This window comes from Ixodes scapularis, unplaced genomic scaffold (genome assembly GCF_016920785.2).
Source record: "Ixodes scapularis isolate PalLabHiFi unplaced genomic scaffold, ASM1692078v2 PGA_scaffold2__306_contigs__length_199485367, whole genome shotgun sequence".
NCBI lineage: Eukaryota > Metazoa > Arthropoda > Arachnida > Ixodida > Ixodidae > Ixodes > Ixodes scapularis.
Genome location: NW_024609857.1, coordinates 9,145,689 through 9,168,640, shown reverse-complemented (window position 1 = coordinate 9,168,640; position 22,952 = coordinate 9,145,689). Strand labels below are relative to the sequence as shown.

Sequence of the window (22,952 nt, the reverse complement as noted above, 5' to 3'; positions counted from 1 at the left end):
TACTATAACTTTAAAAATATTTGTCACAAGTTAAATAAAATCAATAAATAAAAATACATTTGCTGCTGCACCACTGCCAGTCTACAACTATTGTCGCACTCTATTATTGCTATCATCATCATCGTTGATAAGCGCGGGAACTGTGTGTGTCCTCCTGTAGCCGGAGAAACATCACTCATCCAATTTTTTTTGCGCAAACTACTAATCCATGGAGGGTGAGATTTTTAACCGTTCATTGTTTACAGCGTTCCACTTCATAATAATAATCCTTATACTTCCATTTTTGTCCGACCCAGAACTGGACCTCGACGCATTAGACGAACTGCTCAACGAAGAACTACCCGAAGAAGCCGATATCACCGAACCTCCCACTCCGATCGTAAAAGATCCCCGAAGAAATGAAACCAACGATGCAGTCAGTTCCAGCGACGATCTTGAGAGAGAACTACGAGAGATGCAAGAGAAGATGGACAGACTTCGTGAGCAATTAAGTAAGAAGAACGCCTCGTCCCCCGCCTGCCGTACAGAGAATAGCTTCGCTGCAACGAAGAGCACACCTCCCGCGGTGGATCCGAACAGCCTCAAGAAACCTCGTGCTAATACTTCGTTAAAATTGCTCGACGAGGACATTTTTTCGAAAGGGAGCGAGCCAGGTGTTACGAAAGCGCCAACATCCGGTAGGAGCGTCGTCCACTCAGGCGACACGGATTCTTCGGACGATGAGAAGCGTTACCCGACGGAGAGTGCCTTGACTAAAGGCGGAAAAACCATAAAGAGAACACTGGAAGCTCGGACGTTTTCTTCCGATGCTCCGAGAAGACCGGTAACCACGTGTAAGATATTTTGTTTACAGGGTTTTTTGGTTCGTGTCTTATGATGGGTTCCCATGTTGTGTTCTTAGGGAGCAGCAAGCGGACGGCAATGTCTTTGGACCAAAGCGGTGGTGTCACAGACCCTTACTCGGGAATAAGAATCATGTAAGTTGCCTTTGTTTGTTTTATGTCTCCAGTATAAATTTACTGTGATTATGAATTAATGCAGAAGCGTGTTTTCGATCGCTGGCACATCCTTTTGTGCCCACAAACAGTTGTTCGGTAAGCACTATAATGAAAATTAATTTGGGAGGTTTACACACCAAGCCAGTGACCACCTAACATACAACTGAAGTGACCAGAATCAGTTTCTTTCACCTCCTTCATAATTCTAAACCTCATTTGGATCTTACAACTCGCATTCTTTTCTGCTTCGCAATACAGCCAGGACTATCAGCTTAGTACCACACAATTAAGTCTACGTTCAAGGCATTGGTTCATACTCTAAACAAGCAGCAAGTTACAAAGGACTGTTCCCTCTGCCTTTATATATTAGTCTCATTTTACTTAGTTTCCAATCTTTGGGTACCTCTCTTCCCATAATTATTTGATTAATCACATACTGCAACTTCAATTTGCTTGTTTTTCATAGTGTCTTTATGAACTCCACGGGTAAGTCATCTGGGCCTGTCGCTGTACCTGCTGGAACCTTACTTTCTGCCTTTTCCCAATCTCTTGTGGTCGTCTTCATTGTTACGCATTTCTGCTCTTCCTCTACATTGCTGCTGTCAGTGCTGTCCACTGTCCCCCTCTGCTAAAGCTGGGAGAAGGTCTTTTTGATTGTCTGCCTAATATATTCCCGTGCCTCTCCCCCCTCTAGTCTTCTCCCCTTCTGTGTGGTCAGTAGGTGTTGGAAACCCTCCGTCTTTCTCCCCTCTGCCTTAATGTGCGCCCAAAACCTTTTTGCCGGATTCCTATCTTTTTTTATTTATTTTCATCATCCACTGCACTCCCAATTTTGGCCTGTATTAAAGCTGATGCCTCCCTTTTCTGCTTTTGGAAGTTTTCCCATTTTGATGCTACTTCAGCTGGCAAGGCTCCCCTTTTCTTTGCACACTTAAGCTCCCTAGATGCCTCTTGGCGCTGCGATATGGCTGCTTTGACCTCCTAATTCCACCAGCTTTTTAATGCAAAATCATTAACTGTCCCATGGAGTGAACCGACGTCATCAGCTTTGAAGTCGCGTCAAACGACAGCTAAACTCCCTTGTCCTAATGAAATGAAGTGAAACCGCGACCTGATGGATAGGCTCCCATTGGCTGGTGTGCGTCATCAAGGAACGAGGCTCCCATTTGCTCTCACACGGCATAGTTCCAAGAGATGCCACCAGAGAAGCACTCTCCATGGTGGCACAGCGCACGCAGTGGCTCGGCCACCGCTAAGAGGTGCGGCGGAGCGGGCTTGGCTGCACAGCCCGCTCGGGCAAACTTCGGAGAGGCTGCACGGCTGAGCTCGGCGCGGCCACTTTTTGAGAGCGTGCGGTCGGCCGTTGGCTACTACTTCAGCAGTAGCGAAACGTGGCCGTCCACACTACTACATCGCAGACGAACTAAGGGAGCAGAAGAATGACTTTCATGCTTTCGCATTCACAACTCATGAGAAGTGCTTCGGTGTCTTTGGTCTTTTGGTTTGTGTCTTCGTTTTTCTTTCCTCTTCGTTTAGTTTCGATGCTTCTCTAATTCTCTTTTAAAGATTTCTATTAGATCCTCATACGTCCATTCCCTTTTCTTTGTTTCGACACTATGTTCTCAGTACTTTTAGATACTTTTTGTATTTGAGCTTCACTTAGTTTCGGCTTACCCCCCTCAATGCTTAGCTTGTTCTGGTTCGGACGTGCCAAATTTAATCTTTATTCTTTCGTGGTCACTCCCTAAGCTTTTTGTACCTTCCTCGTCTATTTCCATACTTCCTAACTTGTCATACAGTTTGGTGTGCATGAGGCAGTAGTCTTTTGTTTAGTTAGTGTGAGTTGTTTCATTTCCATGTTATTTTCCCATCACATTTTACTTGTGCATTAACTAACACTAGGTCCAGGGCATCACAAAAATCTTTTAACAACTTTACAGATGTATCTGTGAACCCGTCGAACACTTTTAAGTGGGTATTCATGTCTCCTATGATAATTATTTCCTGATTGCACTGATGACGTCATCAGTGACGTCACTGATGTCGTCACTGGCATCCGCATCGTCATCATCACTGATGACGTCATCAGCGACGTCACTGATGACGTCACCGACATTCGCATCGTCATCGTCATCATCACTGGTGAAGTCATCAGTGACTTCATGACGTCATCGGTACCCGCATCGTCATCGGTACCCGCATCGTCATCGTCACTGATGACGTCATCAGTGACGTCAGTGATGACATCATCGGCGTTGGGGGTCACGTGACCCCCCCTGGTTAGTTTAACCCCCCCCCCCCAGTGCCCTTCCCTCCTCCTCCTCAAGAGCTGCGCTCCAATTCGGTGTTACAGGGAGTTGTAAACGGCTTTCACTTTTTTTTGTATTTGAGCTTCACTTAAGCGCGAGACACATGGACGGCAGAATCGTCCGATCCGACGTCCGATCCGACAGTCCGAACGCCGCTCCGAATCGCCGCACGCGACAGTTTGAGACACACGCTTCCGACCTTGCATGCGACACGACAATCCGTTTGGCTCCGCCCAGGAGATCCAAGCACCCCAGCGGAGGTCCGCGTTTACAGATCTCTGGTCCCAGATTGACGGTTTAGCTCACACGAACGAAGTTAGAAGCTCGTTCTCGTTAGCGCGTGCATTTTTCGCCGGGGCCATCTTTCTCGAATGGGTCAGTGGGATCCACACGTCCGGCCTTCCGTCGCCCGTCCCGTTTTCTTGTTCGTCCCGCCAGAGCCAGTACGTCAACATGACGCTCGCGCTAGCTGTGCTCTCATTGGCTGGACGCATCCGACAATCCGTCCGCCGTGCGAAACTATCTGGCGCGTTGGACGTATGTCGGATCGCCGATCCGACGTCTGAAGCGACCAAATTTTTTGGATCAGGCAGTCGTACTGCCGGATCGTACGTCGGATCGGATGGGTTTTTCGCCCATGTGTCTCGCGCCTTAGTTTCGGCTTACCCTCCTCAATCCTTAGCTTGATCTGGTTCTGATGCACCAAATTTAACCTTAATTCTTTCGTGGTCACTCCCCAAGCTTTTTGTACCTTCCTCATCTATTTCTATGCTTCCTAACTTGTCATACAGTTTGGTGCACATGAGGCAGTAGTCTTTTGTTTAGTTAGCGTGAGTTGTTTCATTCCCATGTTATTTTCCTGTCACATTTTACTTGTGCATTAACCAACAGTAGGTCCAGGGCATCACAAAAATCTAACATTTTGGCTGTATCTGTGAACCCATGAAACACTTTTAAGTAGGTATTCATGTCTCCTATGATAATTATTTTCTGATTAAGGCCAATTTGATGTCCCTCGATATACATGAAAAGTGTTCTGTATTTTCCTCTCTCGAGTCATTTCCTGTTTTCAGGTGAGCAATCCCTAGAAGAGTGTTCAGAGCTGTTACCCTACCTTTCAGTCAAGCTTCATGTTTTGGGTGTTCAATGTTGCTTACTTGGCTGAAGTCGTGGGTGCCCACACCAGAAGACTCCAACTGAACATCCAATGCCCTCTGTTTTGACAGCAACCCCCTTGTGTCGTCAACAGTCATGGAGGCCCGAATGGCCTCCCGGAAGATGGTCAAGATGTCCTTGGTACCTACCTTCGCACAAACCAAGAAGATAGAAGACGACTGGGTGACAGTCGGCGTGTTGGTCAACAAGTCCGCTCCAAAGACGTCAAAGAATGTGAGTGATGCCAACTTGTAGCGAGGCTGAGAATCTGCGTGCGACCCTGACGCATGTGAGGACAATGTTTTGCGACCCGCAGGGAAAGCCGTTTTCTATCTGGAAACTGACGGACCTGCAGGACTGCGAGAACCTCGTGAGCATCTTCCTTTTCGGAGAGGTCCACGAGAAACACTGGAAGACATCAGTTGGGTCCGTTGTTGGATTCCTCAACCCGTCGGTTATGCCAAACAAGGACAGCTATGTGAGTGAGACACTGCTTTAAAGCCACCTTTTGCTTGTTATAAAATATGAACACCTACATGAATATATTCACATTGCCTAGTGTCAAGGATCTATTGGGTCATGGCCTGCAACTTGGTTTAGTTGAAAAGTGCATACCAAATATTCTTTTATTTCGACTCGGTTAGCTAAGTCATTTGTCATCCAAACTGTCTAGGCAAGCAGCAAAAGTGTATGATAAGCGAATCTAGACAAGTGCTCTGCAAGGAGGAGGTCAACCTGCTCACCTTCCTAGGCTAAGATGATCAGGCTTACTGGAACATTAATGGAGGGTGTTGTGGGTCGTGCTTTCAGAATGGCAGGTCTGAGGTGTGCTTGACCATTGACCATGAAACATTAATGGATGGTGTTGTGGGTCATGCTTTCAGAATGGTAGGTCTGAGGTGTGCTTGAGCATTGACCACCCAGGAAAAGTTATGCTCATGGGCACTTCAAAGGACTTTGGGACATGCAAGGGTATCTCCAAAAGCGGACACCCTTGCACGATGGTGGTCAACACGTGGGTGCCTTTTTTATTTCCATTTTTACGTGGCATCTGAGCCAAACGAGGGCTAACTCTAAATGTTTTACACTAAATTTCTCGGGTGAGTGCTCAAGTTTGCTCGGGTAGATGTCGGATTCAGCTCGGTGGATAGACATGCAAAACCCTCAAGTTCTCTAGTTTTTGCAACTTGGGGAACACGAGAAAGGCTCTTTGCTGCAAAAGGATTTCAAGCTGGACTAGCTGGTACTGACTTATAACAATAAAAAATGGTGCAAAAAGATGAAGACAAAAGAGAAACAGCATAAAGAAGCACTTACTCACAAAGATTTGAGTAAGCACTTTAAAGGGACACTGGCAGGTTACTTATGCATACCAGTGTTTTTATTTGAACATGACCTATGAGGGCCCAACTACCCAGAACACAATTTGCAGCTCGAAATTTATATTCTCTCTGCTTGAAAACCGCCGGCCGAGAATTGGCCAGTTTCAGGTGCACTCACTATCTTTTCCACAGTCACGTGCCATTCAAACTGATGCATACCAAATATATTTAAAGTCATGGGTCATCTAAGGCACCCATTCAATATTAAAAATGGAAATGAATATGAACCCCACTTGCACAGATCACAGGAAGTAGTAGATGTAAGGTACACGTCATCCTTAGTACGGCGACTTACTGTGGGTTGGACGACGCGATGGCGGCGCTCGACGGGCCAAAGTTGCGACGGACAAGGAGCTGTTACTTCGGAACTGTGGTTTGTGGTACCAGCCAATCGATATTCAAGCACAGAGCAGCGAGGGGCGCAGCTTATTATGGCGCTTTGAAGAAACGCCTAATTGAACACATTTTGAAAAGGGAGGGGAGGTTGTCTTAGCAGGCAACACAAGGAAACACAAATATAAAGATAAGCTAGGGACAGCACGACTTTATATGCCCTACAAAAGAGCAGCACCGCTGTACAGCCTTTGTTCAATCTAGGAAATGTCTGTTTGGAGCCAATGTCGTGCAGCAGAGCCCCTATTACAAAGACAAGCTAGCTCAATTTGAGTGATGGTTTGTGGTCTTTTTTCTCTTTTAGAGATAATATGTTACTCAATGCTTTGCCATCACAGGTTAGTTAAGACACTGCAGATGATTAAGGAAAGTGCAAGAAAAAATAAAAGATGGAGTTTTTTTAAGTATTGACATGCAATTTTGCCACATTTAGAGAAATCTGAATTTCAACATTAATAACAGCTACAATATTGGCTGAGCATGTTTTTAATGTATTCATGAAATGCATTTAAATATGCTAATTTTTATACATTTTGCAACATTTTATATCAAGTAGTTTGTTATTATATAGTTTTTGAATGTGTCTCTAAAGCATGTTTGCTTGACATGTTTCATTGCTTTTTTTTGCATAAAATTTTTTTCTTGTAATCTTTAATATTTTGTCTACATGTTCTAAGCCTTTCATAAAATAAGTAGAACAGCCTTTTCACTCTGGTGAAGAAGGAAGACCAGCGAAGGTGTGCGCTCGTCCAATATATTTCTTCTTCGTCCTCTGTTTTGCGCGCTGTTTCCTACAATGAATTCCCACCAACTCGCCCAACTATCCATTCTTCTATGATAGCTGGAAAGGTTGCTGCCATCTATGAGCGATGGTGGCAACCAGACTGGTTGCCGCCGTTGCTCAAAATGATGGTAGCTGTTCAGAGTTATTTGTAGTTTTGTGTCGACACTTGTTTGGTACCAGACACAAAATTGGGGAAACTAGCCCTTGACAGCTCTGCTGTAAAAATTAATACTATGTGCATGCTTCGATGCGAAATTGACTGCTGTGTAAAGTGCCATAGTGAAGCCTTGTCAATCTCCACGCCTCGAGCTTTGAAATTTTCTATCTCGGGTAGAAAATAAGCTACAATGCTAAATATAGCTGAATTTTAGCTGAACAGCCCCCTCTAGAACATGGCTTCGACATATGTTTTTTACATGAATATAAAAAAAATGTATGACCCTTGTCATGATTGTACGATCTGACCATCCTGTAGTGTTTGTTTCTTTTTTGTCCTTGTCTTTTTGCTCACCTTTTAACATTATAGAAAGACATGACCTTGTTCCACGAAGGTCCATGTAATTTTGTATTCATTGAGGATGCGTTTCCAATAGTCTTTTTGGGGACAGTGATTGGCTACACAGCAAACAAGCACATCTGTCTGCACAAACTGTGAGCACTGCACTTCTACACAAACTTGGTTTTTCGAGTGTGTCTTTGCATGCCCCATGTGTATCTCACTCAGTACCACCGCTTTGCCGTGTTGTCAAAGGCCGGAGTTAGTGTATGGTTGTTTTTATTATTATCAGCTTTCATGCAATATTCTTTAATCACTTGTCTGGTTTAGTCATTCAGTTTTGCATACTCTTCCTTTTGTCCTAAGATACATAGCTTGCAAGTGTCGCCATTGCTGGGCACTGACGGTTATTTCTACTTACCGGCTTCTTCGTACTACAACTTCTGCTGGGTGCAACTAACTCAGCAAATTGAACGCTCGTGGCGTATGAAAAATTGGCGTGCTTGTGAGTGAGCTGTGCATAGCATGTATGGTGCATAAAAAAAGTTATGATGTAATTCCTCAGTCTTTGCAGCATGAAAATATTTTCCCAGTTTTATTGCACCTCATCTAGCCTTTGTAATTTTTCTCACTGTAACTTCTATAAGGGCCTAGTCAAGCTAATACACTTTAAATGAGTAAACATTTAAGATTTTCTACCCTTTTCTTATTTAGGTACACATGTCCATACTGTGTGTATCACGTCAAAGCAGAGTACAGAAAAATGAGTTCCAAGCGAACAGAGTTACAAGCATCGTAAGTTTCCAACAACATTCTTCATGATATCTGTATTCTTTTTCTTTGAGAGAAACCAGCGGGCCTGCGATAATACCTTTAGAAAAGGGGGGAGTGCACCTAAAATCTGACCAACCTGATGCTTCAAAAACCTTGAGGTAAAGAATTTCTAATAGTAATTTTATAACAAGCAGGTATGGACTTGTCAGCTTTTCCTGCATAGTCAACTATTGTTTGTACAAAAATTACCTTTGTCAAAAAAAGCTCTAGTTTGTGCACAAGTCATCACAGAGTGACATCTCCTTACTACTTGTGGACTGCTTGGAGACTATCCATATCCAGCATGGTATTTTTCAACCTACAGACTTGTCTGACATTGACCTAAAGTTCTTTGACACTCTGAAGCCTCCATCATAGTTAGTGCTACAGTATTCCATATATGCTACACCTTGCGATATGTTTTTTTTTATCGCTTTTTCACATTTTCTTTTTCTTTGAGAGTTTGTCACGGGTGTTTTGGTAAATAATTTTCCAAGACCCTGTATCTGCATGGGGAAACACAATTCTTATGGCGAGAGTGTTGTTGAACTGTTCTTTGCATAGTGCCACATGTCTGATTTGCAACGTTTGTCTGGTCCGCAGATATTCAGGCGTCGCACCGCAAGGGATCAGGCAGAAGATTCTGCAGAAGAGCCAAATAATGTACGGTGGCCAGATGTACATAAACCCCTCGTACGTTGAACTTACACTCTCCTACTACTGTTGCGAGTAGCCATAGAATGATGGGGCACACTTTCTGAGTGACTTTTCTTTGGCGCTGGTCCACAGTCTTCAGATGTGCTTCGTGGCACGAGGACAGCGTCCGAGGTTGTACTTATACTAAATGTCAAGCTGTGAAGGAACGTTTGCCATATTTTTGAGACTGTTGAGAGTTAAGGCTCGTTCACACACTCGCGTTTGCTTAGGACCAAGCTCTCGTGATGTCTTAGGACGAGAGAACTCGCTGACACCATTTGTGAGGAGACCTTGGAACTGCATTTCACTAGGGCAAAGGTTCGGGGGGGGGGGGGATCAAATGTATATACTATCATGAGAGATGGTTGTTTATAACATTGACAAAAAGTTTTTCAGGCAAAGAGAGAAAGATTGATGCGCGAAAAAATAGGAAATATATGGAAATGCAATGTGTTCCACAGCTTCCCAATAGATGGCGCCCGTCTGTTCTCTCTTCGCAAAAAATATTAAGAGGTTTTAAGGCACATGGTCCTAAGCCGTTGTAAGTGTGTGAACCCGCCTTAACACGGTATGAGAATGCTTGCAACACACATTTGCGCTATTTTATTGATCCTCGAGGTGTGACTCATCTATTGTATTCCGTATTTCCTCCCAAGATATGTGTGGTATGTATGTCTTGGAGCAGCTTGACAGGGTTTATAATGACCGTCGTGCTGTTTAGGCTCGCAGGAATTGTGGGCTTTCCTGCATGTAAAGCTTTACCTTTGTTTTTAACTTTAGGGTACAAACAACGAAAGCACTCAAAGGAAAGGACAAGTTTACTCTGAGCAGCCTGAAAGTTGCTCGACAAGCAGAAGATATAGAGAAGGCTGTGCGTCTCTCTGGTGCCTCTGCCATCAAACTTCAGCATCTATCCTCTCGGGAGAATCAGGCCATCAATGAGATTGCAGCCAAGTCTGACTTTTTGTGAGTCTGTGCTTTGTCTTCGTTTGCTCGTACCAAAGTCGTATCCTACTCATTCGACCTTCAGGAAGCCTAATGTTTGCTTAAGCGTTTTGGCTGCAAAGAACAGGCTTAACATTTTTACCTGATTAGCTTGATATACCTTGTAGGTCACGTACCGTATGTGTCATGAGCAGTACATAGTTTTATACTAGTAATACACTTTGTGTATGTACACATTTCAGTTTTCAGGTGAAAATCAGTAGAGCTGGAACTGGATTATGGAACTGGTCCTAGCTGGAAATGAAACTTAATCTGGCTAAATTCATCTAGATCAAGCAGGGGCCACATCCATTAACCAGCTCGAGCTGGGCTTATTTTTGCCTCGGGTATTATATTTGTAATCTGAACATGCCTGCCAAATGTTTGCTCTATTTTTATGCATCATAGTGAAAATTCACATTATCTTGGGTGCAGTACAAACATGTTAAAAAAAGTAATTATTACTCTAATAATACCAGCTGTTTTAGGGAAAAAATGTGTTTGTCTGTCTAAATCCTATGTGATAACATATCTCTTTGTGTTGTAGGTTGAGCTCATTTTGTTTTTGTACTTTCATGCTTTATCTCCTCTCAAGTGCGAGCAATGAACGTGATTTTGTTGACAGTGAATAAAGCTGCCTTTCCATTTCAGGGGTCAGGCACTTTGCAAACCCGGAGCTGGCTCCAGGAACTTTCTCCAACATGTGGTCAAGGAAAAAACGACTAGTGCAGCACCTGGTTAGTACAACTTTACTCAAAAGTTGAATTGAAGAAAATGTGCTGACTTATGTCCTCGTGTAATTGCAATAGAAATTGCACAAAGACATGCTGGTACAACATGCATAATTTTTAAGACCAGCAGAAGTGGGATTTGAACTCAGAATGGGGCCTGATTCTGCAGCTGGTGTATTAACCGCTTAAGTGCCCCTTTTTTTTTTCGGAAAGTAACCCTAAAAGTGCCATATTTTTTTTTATTTAGAAGTTTTATGCCTCTAGTATTACAAATAAAATTTCAAAAGTTTATTACGCAAAAATCAGCGGCGGCGAAAAAAAAAAAAATGCGTCAACTAAAACTAGTGCTGCCATCTATGATCAGCGCCGCAAACTACTCGGACGAGCCTAGCTCATCCATGGAACTGAAGGCTACCGAAAAAACCACTGGACGAGCTGAGCTCGTCCATGGCATTTTTAGCCAAAAAGCGGCCGACGAGTTCAGCTCGTCCAAGGCACTTAAGGGGGGACACTACCCAGAAAAAACAATTTCTGCAAAAAAAAGTTGATTTTGACAAATGTCATATTTACATCCACCAACATCCAGAGAGTATTCCCAGAAAGTGTCATTAGTTTACACTGCATAATTAATTTTTCATAAATTTTTTTTGGTCCACTAATGGTAAAGAAAAGGGAGAGGTTGGAGCACTTCAAATGCATTTTTCTCCATTCCAGTTTTTGGCAGAAATTTCACTTTAGGAAAACTATCGTTTTGGTATTACGTAGCTTGGATTCACTTTTAGAAATTTTTCTGGGGTGAAATTTTAAGGGGAAGATAACTATGAACTTGTATTTTTTATTTTTGTCATTTTTCATGCTCAAGAACTAAAAGTTTGGGCAAAGGATGGAAATCTAAAAAACAGTATTTGTGTTTCTCTGGCTTTTCTGTCATGAAAGATGGTATAATATAGAAATATAGCTCCATAGTTATCTGCTCTGAACTGTTCTAAAGCAATATAACACATGGAAATGACAAATTTATAAGTAATTTCAAAACGATAGTTTTCCTACACAGACACGCCCACTTTCATCTTTGAACATTTGCAATTTTTTTTCTACATCACCCAGGTTAACAAAATTTGGCAGAAATGTTCTCAACGTTAACAGAAACAAGCTCTGTAAATCTAATTTAAATCAAACAAGCCGTTCAAACATTCACTTTTTTGGGTAGTGTACCCCCTTAAAGGGTTAATGACTTGCTTGAAACTCGCAACGCTGCATTAAGGTGCATCGATTGGAGCTTGTGCCATTTTAAGGGCCTTTCCGAGTGCCACTGCTTCGTGCTCCTTGAAGTTGAGAGTGGACCAAAGGACATAAGGTCCATATAAATTGTCTAAGCATGTTCTTGCTGCCTATTTTTTAATAATCATCTTCACGTTTTAGGTAGGGTTTTGCCCTGCACCTTATGGTAGTAACTCCTGGTTGGTCCCCATCTAATTAATGACAGTGCCTACAGATCTCATGAGCATCTGCAGTAATGTAGATGTTTGCTGTATCCAAGCACTGAACACAGAGCCACTATGCAAAAATCAGTTTACCTTGGCAAGTCAGACATCATTTGCTTGTCACAAAAGTGAGAAATTGAGGACTGTTTTGATTTTTGGAAGAAACTAAGAGCTTTTGCTGAGATAACTGAGGGGTTATAATGGTAATAATCTTTATTTTGTTTTACATTTGAAACGGGAAATAGGTAGTTAGAGCAAGCAGCCAAACAATCCCTGTTTATGTGTTCCGTATAATTGGCAAAGGTATGGGCAGGGAGTTAGTTTTGTGTGTTTATTGGTTAAATGAAGCCTATAACATGGAACCTCGTGTATTTAATACCAGGGAGCAATGTTTATTGTCCAAAATAAATTAGAATGAAGAAGTGGAGTGTGTTGGTGAGGCGATCTTAGTCGAAGTTCAACTGACGTAATATGCAGCACAGAGTACCACTGATGCCTGTTCTGTGCCTCTAATTAATAGGTTTATGAAACTCCATCCAAAGAAGAGATGCTATTACCCTCTTTTTGTATGAACCTCTGATATTTGCATTGAAGTCTTAAGTTGTGTCATTGTACGAAGATCATGGCAAAAATGTTTCTGTTTGAGGTGGCCCTTTAACCTTTCGGAATTGTGTTACTCTTTACCTTGTTGGCCTATCAGGTAAGAATTATTTCACACCAAAACAATACCTTTACTTAGTGGGCGTAAAATAAAATTAATCATCAAAGCATTCATTAAAAACAATTGAAAATGTGGGATCATGGACTTTCCAACAAGGAGTTTCAGAATCTTGGTCTGCATCCATGTCCAGCATTGAGAAATGCCAATGTCTGTAAAACTCTCCACCTCACTCTCACTCGCAGAACTGTCACAGTCATCCTCTGTAGACTCATCACGAAAACTTTCAGAGCCCTCTTCAGGGTTGTCTTCTCCGCTAAAATCAGCTTCACCGTCACCTGAATCGCTAACATAGTTTTCATAAAAAGCGAACAGAGAAAAAGCTGCCACGATAAACAATGCGTGAATGTGCATGCAGAATTCCGCTTGTCCATAAAATTTTTAAAAGTAGTTTACGCACTCGATGATGAAAGAAAATGAATCAAGTTGAAATTTTCAGGGCGCACGCGACAATTGACGGCAAAGCAGAAATGAGACGGGAATGTTTCTTTGTCGGGTGACATCCGACACATGAGCTTAGAGGGTTAAGGAATCCTTGCTGACAGTGATACTCTTTTCATTTGGTCTAGGGCCCAGCAAGGATGTGGTTTCCATCACAGCCAAGGACCTCCTCAGGATGCATCAACAGAAGCTGAAAAGCCTCAACGGCGGAGCGGCACAGCCACAGAAGATGAGCCCAGTTTTGGGCAGAGGCCTTGTCAATGACAGAGTTGTGGACCTGGGGACTGCGTCCGTGTCAGGAATAAAGCCACTCGCTGCCTCCGACATTGCCAAGGTGCGGGGGACACTGGGTACTTTTCTTAAAGTTGCCAAGAGAGTAACTTTAACAAAAACACAGTTGTTGAGAGCTGCATCCTTCAATTTCGAATGAAAAGTGGAAAAGTAAAGAAGTGTAATGAACAATCGCACCTGCAGTTTTAGTAGTAACCACTGCATTTTAACCCATTTCCATCGTGTTGTAACACAAATTACTGGTGTCGCATTACTGTCAAGACCGGTCATAACGAAGTCAACGGAAATCAGAGGTCACTTCACTATATCCGCTATTTCGTTATAACTGACTTCCGTTTTAACCGGTCTAGACAGTACCACTTCCAATGCTAATGCTAGTACTCACTTCTAGGAGAAGCAAAAAAGTGTGAAAAAGTCCTGCATCTTAATGAAATAGGGTCTAGGATTTAGAACAATTTTTCATTATATTTTGCTTTCGGTGATTTGGGTGTTTTACTACACATAAAAATATTTTTATTTATACCTGCTCATCCCTGTGCATTTTGGTCCAATCAAGCAGGCAGTAAAGAGCAAAAGAAAACTGAATGGAGTTAGAACAATTGGGTAATGTATTTTGTTTCCTGCTCGCTACATATATAGATAAAAGCTATCCAGAAGGTGAGGGCGAAGGGGCCCTTGGTTGCTAAGGATCCAAATGCAGTCAAGCAAGACTTCACCTCCCCTGAGGCTCGGGCAAGGATCCAAAGGAAGCTCGATCAGCTCGAGCCATCAGGTGAGTTGTTGCACTTTGGTCTCATTTTTCGTTCTGGTTACCTTTCAAACGTCACCATAAAACAAGACTTGTGAAACATCGGGAGTGCCTGTTGCACTTAGAAACTGAAATGCTCATGTGCAAATGCTAGCAGACATGTAGCATACTAAAACTTAGCATCTCTTACCTGCATTTTGCATTTTTGTTCCACGGACAAAAAGTTTAGAGCTGCTTAATTTTAGCAGTACTGAGTTTTGATTTAAAATCTTTTTTTGTGCTGCAGCAATGGTTGCAAAAGAAAACTGGGTAAGTTCCTACTTGATTTGCAATGTCACCGACTTTCCAGCTCATTTCAATTTTGAGGGTTAGTATAGTATGTGCTACAAAATTGAAAGTCCTTCAAAAGGTCTCCTTTACTTAGCTTCCCAGTGGAGCAGTTGTACGTAATGATTTTGTTCACATTAAAGGAGCTTATGCTCCTAGCTTTTGCTCAATATCGACATCAAGTTGAAACCCAAATTTTTGAGAGTGCCTACAAAATGTACACTAGTAAGAAAAAAAGTTTTAAAATGTGTGCATGGTTGGAGGGGACAGTGAAGTATAGACCCCTTCAGGCAATATTTCATGGGCGCCGCCATCTTGACGTCACATGACCCTGCCGCCATAGCCGACCTTCAGTTGCATTATCATCAGTTCTAACATGACCCTTAAAACCAATAATTAAAAAGTTAATGAAGGGGTTTTACCTGATTAGTGAACTTACTGTGACAATTATTCCCTCCTAATGTCCACCAAGCCTGATAAACGCATGGTGAAGGCAGAAGTCATCTAACTTTCACTCCATTTTCAAAAAGTCTTATGAATTAAGACCAAACACCCTCAGCTTGTGTATAGTTCCCTTATTCATAAGCCAAGTTAATTTTTTTAATAAAAACAGATACACGCATCACCACTACTGCCATTTAATGCCGTCCTTTAGATTGTGCACAGTCATGTCTCATTTATATGAATCCCGTTAATATGGATACCCCACTTTATAGAAGCCATTCTTGGGGACAAACTGGGGAAATACATGCATTTTTGTCTCATTATTATGAACAACTCGCAAGGCGGACGATTTCTTGGCGGAACGGAGGTGTCCATATACCAAGACATCACTGTATTACAATTGTTTTATTTCTTATAGCCACTATGCACCTTTATAAAAAAAAAATCATTTTGCTATGCACCTTTATTTTATCTTACATTATACGTAGGAGGTGACCACAGCAAAGACGAAGAGGGTGGTTCTCCTAAAGCCAAGAAGAGTCGGCTAGGACTGGCGATGAGCAAGGACGAAATGGAAAAGTTGCTGCGCCAAAAGTCATCCCACGCGCATCAACTCGACGATGTGAGTTGTCCGTGAATTCACGACGATCTGGGTTCGGTGCTACATAAACCATTAGATACTTTATCCGAAGCCATTTCAAATGTGACATTCATTTGCATTTTATCCTGTGTTACTTCGATCTTCATCTAAGCACCTTACTTGTTATTCCCTTTGTTTTAGCTGGAAACGGAGGAAGAAATGCAGTACTTCAGCGTCCTCGAGAAGAAAGAACAGCTGGAGGAGAAGATGCTGTCTGTCAAGGAGATACAGTGTGATGTTGTCTCCTGCAAAATCGTGAGTCATCAAAGTTTCTTTGCCCACTGACGGCACTTGCACATTTCTTGCACATTACACACACTAAAATAAATTAAGTGTAGTCATCCAGTGTGAATTCTTTTTTTTATGTTTAGCCAAACGTAAATTTCCTTTTTTTATTGCATATCTAGGTTTGCTTATTTAGTTTTTCCTCGTTTATAGTGACCTATTTATTTTCTGACCCTTGAGACTGCAAATGATCCCGAATCCGGCCCCTTAGCTAAAGAAATTGGAGACACCTGGTTTAGCCAATGAAATAACATATACAAAAATATGACGAATGCCATGATGTCGCGCTTTTGACGCCGCTTGATTGGTCTCATTGGTTCGTAGCGTCGGCGATGCTTCGACCTAAAGTGAAATAAGGCATAGAGATTGCTCGTCAAGCACATTCCCCCTGTCATCGTCTGGATTACCAGGCAATGTCATCAATGTCAGGAGAGAAGAATTTGCAATATCGTGGGACACTACCCAGAAAAAAAATTTTCTGCAAAAAAAGTTGATTTTGAAAAATGTCATGTTTACATCCACCAGCACCCGGAGAGTATTTTCAGAAAGTTTCATTAGTTTACACTGCATAGTTAATTTTTTATAAATTATTTTCGGTCCTCCGATGCTAAAGAAAAGGCAGGGGTTGGAACACTTTGAACAGATTTTTCTCCGTTCCACATTTTGGCTTAAATTTAATTTAGGAAAACTATTGTTTGTTAATGGGACAAGAGGAAAGACTCGCTTATTGTTTTTCCTAAGTGGAATTTTATGGGCAGTGCAACTATGGAATTGTTTTTTGACTGTGGATGTCTTTTATAAAAGATATTAAGATTTTGTGCTTGACATAAAAGGCAAAAAAATTTATTTGATTTTTCACTGCAATGTTAGCATGAAGTAAATTCCTTTTTGGAAATTTTCTTTTCACAGCTGCACTCTCTAGGCATTCTGCTGCAGATCTAGAGTAGAAAAATGTTTGGTATTACAATAGTTTCCTAACAACAGTTTTCCTAAACAAAGTCTGTGTGTTCCTGATAAAAATGACTACAAGTTATTTTACAACTCGTTTACATGCCGTGGCTACAGTGGACCTTCGCACTTGCTCCGCTTCACCGCCTCTCACCAGCACGTGCATCAAGCTTCACCACTTTGCATCGGTGTTCTAGGAGCAATGGCTGACATGGGGGAGCGTGTGCGTTAGTGCAATCAGCTTGGAAATTATGCTGAGTACCATTATAGGTCGATCATCTTTGGTCTTGATTGAAAGTTGACCTCTAGTTCTCAAAAGCTATGCTAAGAAAACAAAAACAAACAAAAAAGCTTGTGTTTTTATTTGAATAAATTTGGTAGTTCCCTTGTAGCATGCAGTCAATCGAAAGGGCATCAAACTTTGACTCAACTATAGTTCCAGCACCGCTAAAGCAGTGTCAGTTTTAAAACACAAGTGTAGGTTTTCATCATAGTCTTGGGTGGTGGTTTTTGCGGTTTATGATATTAGAATTTTGAGTTCTTGGGTTCATAAAAGTTGGAGGAAAAGGATTTTCATTGATTGACGTTTTAGTGCATATGACGATTTTTGCCGGCATTTTGTAGAAACCATCTTAACAGCCTAATAAAAATAACCCAGCATAAGAGGGGGGGGGGGGGAGCTGTTATTGCAACTGAAGTGTGCTGTGATTTATTTTTCAGCCTTTTTTAATACCCATTTTAAACATAACTACTCTGACCTGAATCTTATGAGGACTGTGTTCTTTTTGCATCCTATCTATTCTTGTCACATAGGTAATTGTAGATGTAATGTGCTTCAATATTGTCCATGATCTCTCAATTGTTACCGAAGATTGATTCCCATTTAATAGTGCAATCATTGTTTAATTTTTGAGTGACAAGCTAACAGATGTTGGCATCTGCTCCAGAAGTGTCAGTGGCTGTTCCAGACTAATATTTTTCCAACAAAAGAACCTGCTAGAAAAGCTCAAATGCTGCTTCCTTCATTGCATTTGTGCAGATCTCTGTTTTCAGTCATGAACAAAATAGATCTAATTCACTTCTAAGAGACATATCGTCTACGGCTTGCTTTGTCCCCTCACTAAAGTACCGAATTGCTACCTGCACCATAGGAGATTTCTATGGTGCAGGTAGCAAACTTTTCTGCTGACAGCACACTGGCCCCGTGGAAGATAGCTTTACCAGCAGATAAGGAGCAGGGGCTGCATGCAGTCAGCAGAAGAGCCTATACTCTGTCTCACCGTCGCCTGAAAAATGTTGAAGGCTACGGTACCAGTCGGCCGATTAGCACGTCATTGAAAGACACGTCACCATACTCTACCTTACTAGTTGCATGCGGTGCTCTCGAAGCCGCGAACAGGAGAGGGTGGAATGCCACATTTGTATGAATTTTGAGTGGCGGGCTAATCTTCTAGGGGAACAAAGGCAATGTCTAAGATACACAAAAGAGGGTCTGTGTAAAAGGGCAGTTCCTCCTACTCATTTCTCCAACTACTTGGGTTGCACTCTTGCTTCTGCACATGCTTCATCTTCATCGCTCTGATTGACCCGAAGGAGCGGTAGCGTTTGCTGCTTGCATGGCAAAGTTTGCAGCGCACGGGGCTGCCGCACAGAGGAATGGGGTACTCGGCTCGGTTCTTCTTTTTATCAGTCTCTGCTCTCCTGGAAAATTGGAGTCGATTCTCGGTTGTCATAGTTTCTGATTCAGAACCTTCCTGAATGTACTGCATGTATGAAAGCGGGGGTAACGTGCTGCTTCGGGGCAGTCACCCTTCCGTCGCCGACACGAGATGCGTGTTGTGGGAACAAGTTGGCCTTGTTAAAGCCCGACCAACAGAAAGCTTTTCCGGAGGGGAGAAAAATCTTCCTCGCCACTCTTCACCTTTCCCCCTGTCCCACTGCTATCTTGACGGCGAGGGTCTTCTTTTGTTGCTGCTTCTTGAGGCTGAATAAACCGGGATGTTATCCTGGCTTATCCAGCCCCCAATAAATATTATTATTAGTGATTGTTAAAAAAAATTGGAGAGCTGTACCTTTGATGGAATCTTTCCAAGTTCCTTGTGCCTCTTTGATCAAATTTTTATTTTTTTATTTTGGAACAGTGCAAGTACACAGCACATCAAGCTTCTGACCTGTGTAAGAAGGAAAATCACCCCCTAAAGCACCACAAGGCAACAAAGCGCTTTTTCAAATGCAAGAGCTGCAGCCACCGTACCACTACATTTGCGAGAGTGCCGGCACAGAGCTGCAGGTATAGTTTTAGAAAATACTCTACCAATGTCTATTTCTGATTACAGTATTGCCATCTTTATCCAAATATATGATTACTCTAAATGCGAAAACATTAACTGTCTGATGGAGCGAGCTGACGTCATCAGCCACGCCAAACGGCAGATAAATTCCCGAAGCCGCGATTTGAGGCATTCTAGCTTTGAAACCATGCAAAAAGCCACGCAATGCGGCAGGGATATGAAGCCGTCGCGCTTCAGTTTCATTTAACACCACCCCATGGCGCTGCGTGCCCGCGCCAAAGCAGGAACGGCCAAGGCGCCCACTGATCCTTTCAGCGCTTCGGCCGTTTCTGCTCCAGCGTGGGCACGCAGTGCCGAGAGGATCGGGAGTGACTTCAGCGCCGAGAAGATCAGAAGTGGCCTCAGTGCCGAGAGGATCAGAAGTGGTCGCTGCGTCAAGAACGACATTCATGCTTTCGCATTCACAACTCATAAGAAGTGCTTAGGTCTACCTCGAGCCTTTTTTTTTTTTTCTTCAAATATACGGGGCACTATTGAAATGGCTGTCTAAGAATCTGGTGCGAAAAACGCAGTTCGTCTCGCATCCAGAAAGAGACCAGGCAAAGTAAAACATAACAATTCTACCACGGAAATGGTCCTCAGAAGCTCTAGAGCTACTGGAAAAACTGAACATGAGATAACCAAAAAATAGACTCTGCTGTGCAAGTCATGGCTGGGCTATTTTCTATTTAGGGAAAAGTTCCATATCCGTTCAAAAAACAAAAGGAAAATTAAAAAAGGCCTTTTAGAAGAGAGTATGTATGCTCTGCTGAAGGCTTAGGTAGATATGAAATCTGATTTTTATTTTTGTGTTTATACAGTGCAATCTACATAAAACGATACCAGATTAAACATACTGCTTATAACAATCAGTTTCTAGTCTAAACACAATCAGTTTCTAGTTCAGATACGATAATCGGTTATAACGATTGAATTTTTGGGTTTAATCATTATCGTTATAGATGGATTGCACTGTACAGCTTTCTCATTTGCAAGACACAAAGCAATAGCAATGTTTTGAGACTGAAAATAATTGCACTCCTAGATAATGGAAACCTTGGTATAACTGAATGTTTCTCCATGACTTCCCTATATATCTAAGGAAAGAATTAATTTTTTTGCCCAAGTTTTGGGGCTGAAATTTAGAGGGCTGCTCCTATTTGACTTAATAAGGTATATATACTCCAGTGCTAATGCTTGATTTCGGCAGACATTGTGTTTGACAGTGTCACAAAAAGGGGTTCCTCCTTTCAGGAAGTGCAATGGGTCCAACTTTGAAAGGACATCAATGGGCAAGGTACGTCATTCTGGTTTATGTGAAACCATTGTTGCTTTGATACCTGTTACTGTATTTTTTCTCGTACAATAGAAGCCAGATGAATCAAATGTGCTGTAACAATTGAATTTACAAGTTCTGATCTGATTGGTCCCTTTCTTGGGTGAAAACATGAAGGGATTATCTTGTCTGAGTCAAAAGCCACAAAGAATTCTTCATTCTATTTAACTCGGGATGCCAGATGTTCACAGAGGCAGAGGAAAGAAAAACACATAGGCAGATACATGAATTGTCTCCTCGGGAGCCCTGCAGTTAAAAGGGTACGGAAACAAAATGACGTGACTGCAAGTTCTCTACCTCTCGCTTCAAAATTGGCCACCAAGATGTGCAATGCATATCGCGCTCATGAAGTCAAGGGCCTCTGCACGGCGAAGCGTACTGTAGTTGCGAGTGTTGCCGCCACAATCTCGAGTAGTAATATCCAAGGACTGTACGCCCTATGGCCTATACATAGCTTGCCCTTACACATCAGTGGCCATGCCGGTATTTTATGTGCCACAAGCATTCGCTCACTGTTAGTTTCACACCGCAGCAGTAGTACCTTGAGGGAACCATTAAGTAGAAATAACCGTCAGTACCCAGCAATGGTGGCACCTGCAAGTTATGTATACAAGGTATTCACTTTGTGCCATATTTGGCACCCAGTGTAAAAGGGGAGGGGGGGGGGGGGTTATGTAGTAAATCGGCATTTCACCTTGTAAAAACCATTTCGGTGCTCTGCACATCATACTTTTCATTCTGGGTTGATCTCTTGCTCCTCAGCTACATGTTACACCACTGCCTGTCACAGTTATAGCTAACTATTATTCTATGCTATTCAATTAATTTGTTCATTATTCAATCTCGAGCCCTTTGGCCCATCCATGATTGTATGCTTTGTCAGGCTGCCCTTTCTCCTCGCAAGGGGAAATTTCTAACTTATTTTTGACTGTTCTCGAGCATTATGCAAACCCCTCGCTGTAGAACATGGCAGTTTTGAACAATGTTATTAGATTAACTCATTCGTGGAAGTCTGCATTAGAAGGGGCTTCATGTGTGACACTTACAGGTGCTCTGCATTAGGCAAGGTTATCTTCATTATCACCAGTGTTTCTCCAGCATGCTTTTTCTTTTAGGGCAAAAAAAAGCTCTCGAGGCATTTGAATTGGTTTGCGGCAATATATTTGTTGTAATGTATAGTAAAAACAGTGTTCTGTACCCACTGTTGCATCTTGAAATGCTTTTTCCCTGGTCTGTTAACTTCCTTGGTGAAATTGAAACTGTTCAAAGGACACGACAACGGCTTTGGACAAAAATCTTACTGAACCTGTTACCTCTGGTTAAGGCTCGTTGCATGAACCGTCATCTTCCTTCACCCCTGCAGCTATTCATTATGAAATGTTAAACAGGCCCAATGCATTGACACTGAATTTATGTAGATGTTTCCAGTCTCAAGGGAAACAAAGAAACTTGATGCATTGAACTTGTTATAAAAGCAGAGCTGCTAGTGTAGGTATTTCTCGAGGAAGCTTACTGACAGACAAAAATATCGTAATGCGCTGACAGTGCCTTTCCTGCCTGAAATTGGACGTCGTTTAGGTCGCCACCGTTGCACGGTATCTGTGGGAAGTTTCACGCCGAGTATATAGATATCTCATAATGCTGCTTTAGAGTATGTTTGTAATAGTAGATTTGTCACAAGCTCTCCTATTGCTTGAAGTTTTCTGCTCAAGAAACTTTATTTGCATCTTGGCATGTACTCCACTTTTTGAGGATGGCATCACTTTCTGCATGTTACAAGACACTTTCTCCTAATTTAATTGTTATTCCATTTTTTACTCCACAGCCTAAGGAAGGACCCAAGTTGCCAGAGGAAAAACTGGTCATTCGTGGGGAGGAGATAAAATACATCAACAAATAGTGATTTTGATTGTATAATTGTAGTCTTGCAAGCCATTGTTGAAAAGTTGGCACACATAGTTTTAATTGTGTATTATGACTCATTTTAATTGTGTACTATCTGCATCATGGCTCATTTTGGCAGAAAGTATTTGATGCGATTGAATGTAATTTTAGTCTCGTGAAATGAATCTGTTGGTTTTATGATGGTACTAGTATTACGAATGTTCATGTCGTAGTTGGGAAATCAGAAGTTGGAATCTGTGGACACCTTGTCGCAGTCGTTTGCTTGGTGAATAAACACTCTTCTCTTGCATTTTGGTCTTGCATTCATATCTTTG

The 22,952-nt window shown here is 42.2% G+C and overlaps 1 protein-coding gene across 2 annotated transcripts; it reads left to right on the top strand.

Moving 5' to 3' along the window:
- The first annotated feature begins 105 nt into the window (after nucleotides 1-105).
- LOC8029473 (protein MCM10 homolog) lies at nucleotides 106-22,927 on the top strand. 2 transcript variants are annotated; one of them, XM_029984116.4, is made up of 17 exons: nucleotides 106-215; nucleotides 297-833; nucleotides 902-977; nucleotides 4,534-4,696; nucleotides 4,779-4,940; nucleotides 5,347-5,477; nucleotides 8,232-8,312; nucleotides 8,934-9,023; nucleotides 9,807-9,992; nucleotides 10,662-10,747; nucleotides 13,513-13,718; nucleotides 14,315-14,447; nucleotides 15,683-15,816; nucleotides 15,976-16,089; nucleotides 19,209-19,357; nucleotides 20,652-20,694; nucleotides 22,559-22,927. In XM_029984116.4, exons 1-17 carry the CDS (start codon nucleotides 209-211, stop codon nucleotides 22,631-22,633), a joined length of 2,373 nt encoding a protein of 790 aa, XP_029839976.3. In that variant the 5' UTR covers nucleotides 106-208; the 3' UTR covers nucleotides 22,634-22,927. The 2 variants fall into 2 exon arrangements, with proteins under 2 accessions (XP_029839976.3, XP_042147623.1); XM_042291689.1 differs by lacking the exon at nucleotides 106-215 and having other exon boundaries at nucleotides 746-823.
- Nucleotides 22,928-22,952: the final 25 nt, after the last annotated feature.

Coding starts and splice junctions, on each gene's coding strand:
- LOC8029473 (XM_029984116.4), top strand. Junction 4,941..5,346: donor TGCCAAACAAGGACAGCTAT/GTGAGTGAGACA, acceptor TCATGCTTTCAG/AATGGTAGGTCTGAGGTGTG. Junction 13,719..14,314: donor CTGCCTCCGACATTGCCAAG/GTGCGGGGGACA, acceptor CTACATATATAG/ATAAAAGCTATCCAGAAGGT.